The following is a 10,795-nucleotide window of genomic DNA, read 5'->3' as shown; positions in this document are numbered from 1 at the left end:
GGTTAGGGTTAGGGTTAAGGTTAATTGTTTCAGAATCGTTTGTTTATGTAGTCGGCACTTAATGTATATCGGCTGAATGGACGTCAGTGATTGGTTGAAATTACAGAAATACGACAACTTTAACATGGAATAACTTATGGATTTCTTTTTTTTTTAAAGAAGACTAAGAGAAAAAGATGTTTTATATGACACATTCTACCAGTGTTCCAAGTTTCAAAGTGTTTCGTTAATGAAAAATGTGGCCCCCATTTTAAAAAAGATCCAGTCAATGTCATTATGTGTGTTCGTTTGTTACTTATACATTCGAAAACTACTGCACGATCCTAATGAAATTAGGAACTTAGATTCAATGCATAAGGGCGGGTATAATGCAGTATGTTTGGTTTGAATTTGAGATGGCCTAAAGAGGGCAGAACCCCCATGAAAATTCATAAATTTTCGATGTTGATGAAATTTCAACCATGGGTAATCGACACACATCAAGAAGTATTCTCAAAGTTTCCACTTCTCATAAGGATTCTAAGACCCCCTAATGAGGGCCTTAACTCTCAAATTTTAGTCATTTTTAATGATCCAAAACTACTCAATGGATCTTTATGAAATTTGGAAATTATATTCTTTGCATAAGGGCCATAACCCCCATGAAAATTCATATATTTTGGCTGTTGATGAAATTTTAACCATAGATATTACACACAAATGAAGTAATATTTCTAAAATTTCATCTTAGAAGTTAGAAAGACCCCTTCATGGGGACTTAACACCCACAATTTAGTCATTTTATCTAAGCAAAGACAAATACAATTGAACTCTTGGAAGCTGTAGGGTCACCCAAGCATAAAAGATAAGCGTTATTTGTAATTCAATGGTACAACAGTGTAAGAGTTTGCTTTGAGATATACTTACATTGTGATTTCTGCAATGTGGGGCATAAATTGTCAAGTAAATGAGAGGTATCTTTCCCTCCACTGATTCAGTAAAGTTATTTGGTTGCAGGCCTCCTTTGAGTCTTTTTATTATCACTGGGACACACATAGTCCCCAGATGGTAACATTGATTTCAAGGCCTTCCCAGATGAGTGACTGGTTATTGAAAGACATTTATAGATTGTAAATTTATTCTGTCCAGTTACCTATCAGTATAGTGGCCATTTGCAAACTCCAGAGGTGACACTTTCATTTCTCCTTAGCCCTCATGTCACATAGTTGTTAATGTTTGAGTTGGGTCATGCCCTTCCAATTGCTACAGATTCGTAATGCATCTTACGGCTGTGCCTGTCACCTGTATGATGAGGAATCCTACATTGGGAGTAGTAACGACTAGGGTAGGGGAGCTGACTGCTTCTTGTGATCATTCGTCTTTTGGTTTCCTGTAGCTTTGCTCTCATTTACAAACCCAGTGAACATACATATATTTCCTATTTCAATTAGATCGACCCCAGTACACAAGTGGTACTTAATTCATTGACTCCAAAAGGATGAAAGGCAAAGTCGACCTCGGTGGAATTTGAACTCAGAACATAATGACAGATAAAATACCGCTAAGCATTTTGCCTGGCGTGCTAACCACTCTGCCAGCTCGCCATCTTCAACTTCTATAAAATTGATATTGCTACATTAAGTAAATGAGGCTTGCAGACACGGGAATTACAAGAATTGTAAATGGCTATCCTTTTTTGGGGAGTGGAAAGCCAGCAGATGGACCAAGAATTCATGGTGTTGGCTTTGCTATTAAATCAACTCTACTTGGTCAACTTGACCAAGGCCTTTGCTACAGTGAGACAGTCTGAAAAATTTTGTCAAAAGTTGTTCTTCTTAATAAAATAAGGGAAAATAGTATCTCTGCATAAAGGAATGGTGGCAATAGTGACATCTAGTAGCCAATGTTGAGAAGTATTTTCTGTTGCCACTGGAACCGAACCGTGATGTGTTTTAACCCCTGCACTTTTTTCCATAATCTTTTCAGTGGTGCTCCATCATGCTTTCAGGGATTACCATGAAGGTAGAAGATTCCAGTTTTGCACAGAAGGAGGACTACTAAATCCAAAAGGGCAAAGTTTCAGATCAAAGAAAAAGACCAAAGATTCTACGTGACTTTGCTGATGATTGTACTTTGATTTCTGTAGTAACCTTGCCAGATCAGATTGGAGCCTGGTGCAGCCTTCTGGCTTGCCAGTCCTCAGTCAAACCTTCCAACCCTTGCCAGCATAGAAAGCGGACGTTAAATGATGATGACGATGGAAAGCTTCAAAATTGTGCCACAACATTTTAGTTCATTGTCCTTCATTCCTAGGTGTGTCATGAAATCAAGTAAATTTGTATAACTATGTAAGACATGATTCACTCATGACCACGGGTAGCATTGAATTGTTAAAAATGAGTGAAGGCAAAATAAATTTTTAAGATGTATGTCACCAGTGTGAAAATTTTGAAAAGTTCTGATTTAGAAAGAAGTAACTTGAGACACCTGAACATGGAAGTGTTCAGTGATTCTGTCTAATGGACCAGTTTCACTTCTGTCTTCCATGCTGGCATGGGTTGGAGGATACTGTGGAATCTGATGAACCAGAACACCTGGGATGAGCTAAAATGTCAGCTTTGGTTTCGACAGTTAGATGCTCTTCGTAAAGACAGCCACATTACACTGTGTACCAGGTGCTTTTTTTTTTTTCTTTGTAATAGTGGCCCTTGTGAGGTTACCAAGAAATTCACAAGACAAGACCCTTGGACTGAGGGAGAGCTGCAGTGGTGAAGGCAGTGGCTTTGTGCCACCAACTACCGAGAGGCAAGAGTAGGAATAGAAGAACAGGAACAGTTGAAAAGAGAGAAAGGATAAGAGACGTCAGGGGATACCTTCAAGGTAGAGGAAGGTGAGTATGAGAGAAAAGGGGAGAGAGGATCAAGGAGAGGTGGATGTGTAGGTTAATGAGTGTGGAGGGAGGTGAACTTGCAATGCATAAATACAAGAAAGCAAGAAGAAAATTTGTTATTGAAGGGTTTCAACAATTTGAGCAAAGTGGATTCGAAATGTCTACAAAAAAAATGAAACTTTCAGATGTCTTAATATAGTTACAAAACAAAACAAACCGTATAAGTAATTTATTAACAACAACTAAATACAAAAAAAACATGAGTATTATGAAGAATAAAAGAAGAAAAATTTCTCTTTGTTTTTTGTTAAAAATATACTGAATGTAAAATATGTTATAATTTAATAATGAAAATATAATTACTTTGTATATTTGCATTTTATTTCTATATTAGGTGGAAATAATAATGGTTTCAAGTTTTGGCACAAGGCCAGCACTTTCAGGGAGAGGTTAAGTCAATAACATTATTCCCAGTGTATCACTGGTACTTATTTTATCAACCCCGAAAGGATGAAAAGCAAAGTCAACCTTGGCAGAATTTCAACTCAGAATGTGAAGACAGACAAAATGCCACACAGAATTTTGCCCAGTGTGTTAACGAGTGTGCTAACGAGTCTGCCAGCATGCCATCTTACGAAGTGTAGATAATATTAATTATGATAAATATGTTGCTTCTCATCATCTGCTCCTGTCTGTCTTCTGTACTTGTAGGGGATTAGACAGGTCAACAGGATGTTGTTGAACATCCTGTTGACCCGTCCAAACCCTGCCCAGCATGTATAAGTTATAAATAAAATAATTATATTTCCATTTTAAATTATAACAAATTTACTTCAACCCTTTAGCATTTAAACTGGCCATATGCGGCCCAAATATTCTCCCAGCTTTCAGTTGAAACCAGCCTGATCCATCCTTTCACACTTACCTTGCAATGTCATTTTAAATGTAAACAGTCACATCATCAAAATCTCAAAGCCACAACATAATGCATGATTAATTCAAAACAATTTGAATAAACAAACATTACATGTGAAAGTAATGTCAATGCTGAAAAGTTAATTATATCTTTAACAAGAAAATATAAGAGAAAACTAAATTTTTCAAATTTTAAATATGTAATGAAAATTAAAATATACATTTGATATTTCTGAGAAATGAAAAGAACCAATTATTCTTTTTGCACCAATTTTGAATGATTAATAGTTAAATAAATAATTTTTTTTTTAAATCCTCAAACCCTGGATATTATATTCCAAATAGTTACTTGAATTCCCTGTACAATGGATATGAATATTTTAAGGACAACAGAATAAATTTACCAAGATACTCCATCATGCCACACCCCAATTAACAACAATGATTTGCTGTTAATTTGTTCTAAAAGCAAAAAGAAAAGAAAGGAATGATCTTATACTTAAAAAATAATTAACAAGGAAGTCCTTATCACTTAATGTCCATTTTCCATGCTGGCATGGATTGAACGGTTTGATAGGAGCAGCACCAGGTTCCATTGTCTGTTTAGGCTTGGCTTCTACAGCTGGATACATTTCCGAACACCAACCATTTTACAGAATGGACTGGGTGCTTTTTATGTGGCACCAGCACCTAGAAAAATAGAATATTTATATGTATTTATATCTTAATAACTCAAAACTTAGTTTGTAAATAAGTATGGAAACTAATTATATGATTAATAAATGGGACAATATCATGAGTTCTACTTGACTAATATGAAGGCATGTGGTTGAGGGATTAGGGCGTGACACTCAGAATTGCAAGAGCATCGTGACACTTCCCAGGCCAGGTGGTGTGTTGAGTTCTTGATCAAAACATTTCATGTTGCCCAGGCCACCCAGTTGTAAATGAGTGAACTTGCAATCAACTGGTATCCTGTTTCAGGGGGAATGTTGTGATTTTCAGTCAATTAGATTTCCTGCTTTAGGGTGGGGGGTGGGGGTCCTGCAACTCTAGTCAGTATTTACTTTTTTTTTTTCTTTTTTGTAATTTACTTCATCAATGAACAAATGTATATGTACGTGTATAACTGCATTGAGGGGGTGAGAATGAGAAACGAGAGAAAGGAGGAAGTTGTAGTTCTGAGATGAGGTTGAAATTAGCATTGAGATTGGGGAGATACTTGTGCATTAAGTAGTTGTCCAGTATTTATACTTTTGTTGCTACTACTCGACACATACAATGTTGAATGCATGTGTTTGGGAAAATTCTGAAACTTCAAATCTATGTAACCAGTCATTCTGCAATGCTTTCTGACCAGCAGAGTTGGTAGCAAATCTCTAAGGTAGAGAAATGTGTAAGGCTCAACATTTTGGTTCATAGATTTTCTTGATCAAATTAATTTTCATTTTATTTTTCCTGTTGATATTTCTAGTAATTTTATGAATATTGTAATATCAAATATTCATAAAATTACAGCATCAACGAGAAAAAGGAATCAAAGAATTTTTATCAATGAAATTTATGATCAAAATGGAAAATAACCCCCACCCCCCGAAAAGTAGCAATACTCATAAGAATGTTAATTATAATGAGAAGTAGGTGGAAATTCATTTGATAAACAAAAAGATATTTAGTTTGTGAACATAAACTGAAAGATCAAAGCCATTTGGAAATGTCCAAATGGATGTATTTCAACAAGAGACTCCCTTCTTTTCTGATTTCCCTCCCCATTCCCAATATAAAAAAAAAATTTTAAGGTCTTTACAACTTTCTCCCCACCTTTAAAAAAAACACCTCAATTATTGTTTTCCTTTCCTACCTCCCAGTCGATTAATGCTTAGAATAATGTCCAGCTTTCATGTTGTGCATATAAAACCGAAAAAGATACCAAGAAATGTTTAGTATGTTGTGTGTTTGACCCGACCAGTTGGTGTTGACACGATACTACTACCGAAAGTATGTCGTTAACTGCTTAACCGAGGGTTCCTAAAATAGCCGACAAGTTTTACTTACTAACTCAAGTTTCTGTTTTTGCTTAATTTATCACTTGGCAAGTAGCGTTTAAATTTAACACTAACTATTAATAAGTTATTAATTACACAACCAGCAAAGTTCTGAGGTCGGTTCTATAATCTCTAAGTAGTTCCTAATATTTTCTCGCATTCAAAGAAATATAAACAATTTCTTAGAAAATCAAGAGCAAAGAATAAATCTGAAGGAAAAAACATAAATAGTGAGAAATGGGTATAAATGCAGATTGGTGCCCCATCTCCCGATTTTGTTTCTTTACAACTTTCTGAGAAGTGTATATTTTTTAAAAATCAAATATTGCCGAAATATATTTTCGCGGGTGTAGATTACAATTATGTCCTCAAAGTTTAGTAAAACAATTTTTTAGAGTATTTTAGGACCGTTCCTTCTCCCACCTCGGTACTTACTTTGTTGGTACTAATTTCCATAATTTTAGCATTTTTAGAAAACTTTTTAAACCAGCTATGTTTGAAGCATCAATATTATATAATTAAAACTCTCGAAAACGTATTTCTGCAAAATGTTTAAAGAGAGCTATGAGGAAACAGTCGGAAGGAGAGAAGAAGGTTTTAAAATTCCTTTAAAAAAAAAACGATGGGGTTAAAACTGCCGACATAATCGTAATCCAAATCCTTGAAAACATATCCCAGCTAAATTTCATTAAAAAATATGCATTATTGAGAAAGTTATAAAGAAATACTGTAGGGAAATAAAGAGAAATTTCGACCTGGGCCGAGGGTGAACCAGCTCATGAATCCCTTAAAGTCTGTAAATATTCATCGAATGAAGAAATTGCAGGCTAAAATAATGAACAAATGAATTATTATTACATCAGAGGCTATTTTTTTAGCATACTTCTACCGAGGAAATATAATTCAATTTCCTCAAGAGATTTCCCTTTTGTTTCGGGTAACACAAACCACACGAAAAAAACCCCAGTAAAAGAAAAAAGGGAAAACAACCAGAATGTTTCTGCTGGTCCCAAGCTTTCTTTCACTGTAATAAATTCTTTGGTGACTATAAATGCAAACAACCAACTGGTAAATATTGAAAGGGCACTAGCTTTGCCTCGAGCATGAGATGGGAAAATCTCGGACATAATAAGCATTGGAATTGGCCCCCATCCAATGGAAAAACTTGCAATAAACACAACTAAACTGATTAGAGGAAGAGTCTTCAAATTATTCGCTACAAGATAATTGTGTTCTTTCAAAGCGTAGTAAGATCCGAGGATAAAACAAGAAAAGCTTAGACTCAATCCTCCACTGATTAATAATTTACGACGTCCAACACGATCCATTATTTGGGAAACAAGGAATGTAAATAGGATCTGTGTGGCTCCAATAATGGCACTTGCAAAATAACTTTGGTTTTCATAACCAGATTCTTTAAATATTGGAACAGCATAAAAGAGAACGGCATTAATACCAGTCAGTTGTTGCAGAATCATTAGACTTAAGGAAATAAAGATTGGTCTGGAAAGTTCTGGTTTTCTCCACATGTCTCTGTAGGATATATCTTGTATGTCTAATCCTTCTTCAATATCACGGATTTCGTCCTCGACGTCGCAGTTGACAGATCGAAGTTTAGTCAGTGCTTGGATGGCTTCGATTCGGCGGCCCTTGTACAGTAACCAGCGAGGGGTTTCCGGCATTGATAACGTAAAAAAGAAGGAAAGCAATGGAATAAGGATTCCGAACTTAGCCATTTGTAAATAATTCATATACATTCCTAGGATATATGCCACAAAAATGCCAACTGTGATACTGAGCTGAACACTGGAGCCAAGCATTCCACGTAGAGATCGGGTTGAAATTTCAGCGATATAAATAGGTGAGGCAACACAAGTCATTCCGATTGCTACACCACTAACAATGCGGCTCAAATAGAATAATACAACGTTAGGAGTGGCCATGATGAGGCACCAACCAACAATTAACGGTACTGATATGAAATTCATTGTGTATTTGCGTCCGTATTTCTCGACCAACCACCCAGCCATGGGTCCACCCAGCATGGCTCCGATCGTTACCATAGAACCAAACCATGCAGCTTGTTGCTCGTGTAAGAACTTGCTCTTGAGTAATTCAGCGATGGCAGGAGAACTATATCCGAGGATGTAACCAAACGAGAAAGGTCCGAAGAAGGCAGCAAGGCATGACGTGATAAACTGCTTGGATACAGACAAATGTTTACGGTGCAATCGTTCGGAGAACATCTTTCCGGTATCGGTTTTCAATGTAAGAATGGCGGTTGTCCCTTCTATCAATGAAAATAAACGTCTTCAAAGTTAAAGTGACCTTTATAAAAGAAAACAAACCAAAAAAAAAAAAAAGTTTCAATTTAATTTCTTGCGAATAATTTTTGAAAATAATTTTAAAAGTTAATTCTATCGATATAAATTAAATACTTAAAAGTGTGTTAGTTTGTATGAATGTAAATAAACAAAAGGCATGTCTCCTATGAGGCCGTCGGCTACACCCTCTGCTCATTAGGAACATTAATATTAATTATTGTAAAACATTTAATAAAAATATAACAGTAAAACAGCAGCACGGGGTGATTGTGTTGTGACTATTTTATATGACATGCATCGATGGCATTGAATAAACTTGGTCGAAATAATTCGTCGCAATAACAACAAAACAAACACAAACGCACACACGAAATATATTGTGATCCTTCAACTTTTCATTAATCTATTTAGAGTGCATATTTTTTAACGAAATTTTACAGAGCTACATTTTTGAGGGTATAGTTTTGTTTTATTTAAGGAATTTCGGACTGTTCTTCCTCTTATACTGACAACTATGCTTTATGAAACGAAAGAATACCTATTTTTTAATGTCACTTGTAATAAATAGGTTTTTGAGATTTTAGGTTACATACAGCTGATGATTCAAACAGTGGTTTAAAAAGTAAAAAATATGAAAGTTACGGAAATTAGTGTCAACAAAGTCAAGATGGGGGAAATGATTTGAAATTCTTCCAAATATTGTTTATTCTAAAGACGTATCTCTGAAAAATTTCATTACAATACGCATTTTTTAAGAAGTTACAAAGAAACACTGTTGACATGGTTCTCAATCAGCCCAGAAATTGATCGATAACTGTAAAACTCGTTTTGAACTTGTGACACACTTAAAATGTTAGCAATTTGTTATTTCTCTAATAAGTAGGTTACAACATATTTCTACTTTCATTTCTTTCCACATGTTTTAGGAAAAAATTTTCGAAGACTCTGGTAGTTTGGGTTGATTTTTTTTTTTAATCTTTGTAACTGTGCATATATACAGTTCAAATTACAGAAAAACAAAAGACGAAGTCTTTTACGTTTCGAACCTACGCTCTTCGACAGAAAGGAATAAGAGAAAATAAAGAGAGAGAGAATGAAAAAAGAGAGAGAAAAACTGTACATACATGTATACATACATACATACATACATACATACATACATACATACATAGACACACACACACACACACACACACACACACATACATACATACATACATACATACATACATACATACATACATACAAAGTAAACAACATTTAAAATTTTCATAACCGAATTTTATGAATGAAGGATCTCTTATTAATCGATAAACAGCTACACTTGTTACACGCGCACGTCATTCCACTTCCTCATCTTTTCATTTCCACTTTCAGTGCTGGCATCAGTTGAAGGGCTGTCATTCATTGTAGCCTCCTACTGGTAGATAAGGCTCCTCAAATCTACCCACTGAATGCTCTTCCTATCACCAACCAGTTCACAGAATGCATTGGGTGTAATTTCTCGTGCTCCATTCCTTCACTATACAAGGTGACTAGTCCTTGATGAAACAAGACTAGAGATGGTTGTGGCGGTGATGGGGGGGGGTGGACTTGTGCGCAGTAAATGTAAAGTTGGAAAGGAAACAATCATGGAAAAAATGCCAGGAATGGTTATTAAGAATTGAGTTCCCTACTACCTCCACACTTCCAATCCTTTCAAGTTTGTTTCTTTGCTCTAATAGTCTTGTTTACAGCATCATTTCACCACCACATCACCCAAGGTTTAGATGGGACTTTGTTCCAGCCACAGATTTAGTCTGTGGCACTCAGCAAGCTGTCCTACAGGAATTCCCAGTTGTCCTCTATGTTACAGGTCAGCAGTTTCTCCTCTCTATCATCAAATTTCTCAATTAGGGTGTCCCTAAATCTCTGACCATGTACAGGATCCTTAAGCTTCCAAATCCTTCTTCTCCAGATTGGTCGGCTTCTTGCCATCCTTCTGGCCGAATGTCTTAAGTCACTAATGATTAGTCTATGTTGTGGGGGTACATTCTTCACGAAGGAAGGTTTTTGTATTTATGAGTAATCATGTATCTGGTTGTCTGGCAAGAATGTAATTGATGTGGCTAGTGTGGTCACCCAATTGCCAGGTTATCAGGTGGCTGGCTGGCTTCCTGAAGTTGGTGTTGCAGATCAATAGGTTATTTGCATCACAGAACTCCAGTAGCCTTGATTCCTCTTTGTTTCAGGAACCAATTCCAGGGCCCCCATATACACCATGGAAGATACCCGGCTACTGCCCAGCATGACCATTGAAATTCCTAGCCATGAAGATGAGATCATTGTCATTCATTTTTGAAGTAGCATCATCATCATCATCATCGTTTAACGTCCGCTTTCCATGCTAGCATGGGTTGGACGATTTGACTGAGGACTGGTGGACCAGATGGCTACACCAGGCTCCAATCTGATTTGGCAGAGTTTCTACAGCTGGATGCCCTTCCTAACGCCAACCACTCTGAGAGTGTAGTGGGTGCTTATACGTGCCACCCGCACAAAGGCCAGTCAGGTGGTACTGGCAACGGCCACGCTCGAATGGTGTATTTTATGTGCCACCCGCACAAGAGCCAGTCCAGGGGCACTGGCAACGATCTCGCTCG

The 10,795-nt window shown here is 36.5% G+C and overlaps 1 protein-coding gene across 1 annotated transcript; it reads right to left on the bottom strand.

The window, feature by feature from the left end:
- Window positions 1-3,083: 3,083 nt before the first annotated feature.
- Window positions 3,084-8,135, bottom strand: LOC106878008 (solute carrier family 2, facilitated glucose transporter member 8). Its single transcript, XM_014927086.2, has one exon. It carries the CDS (start codon window positions 8,073-8,075, stop codon window positions 6,696-6,698), a length of 1,380 nt encoding a protein of 459 aa, XP_014782572.1. The 5' UTR covers window positions 8,076-8,135; the 3' UTR covers window positions 3,084-6,695.
- Window positions 8,136-10,795: the final 2,660 nt, after the last annotated feature.

This window comes from Octopus bimaculoides, chromosome 14 (assembly GCF_001194135.2).
Source record: "Octopus bimaculoides isolate UCB-OBI-ISO-001 chromosome 14, ASM119413v2, whole genome shotgun sequence".
Lineage (NCBI taxonomy): Eukaryota > Metazoa > Mollusca > Cephalopoda > Octopoda > Octopodidae > Octopus > Octopus bimaculoides.
This window is presented reverse-complemented; position numbering and strand designations above follow the sequence as displayed.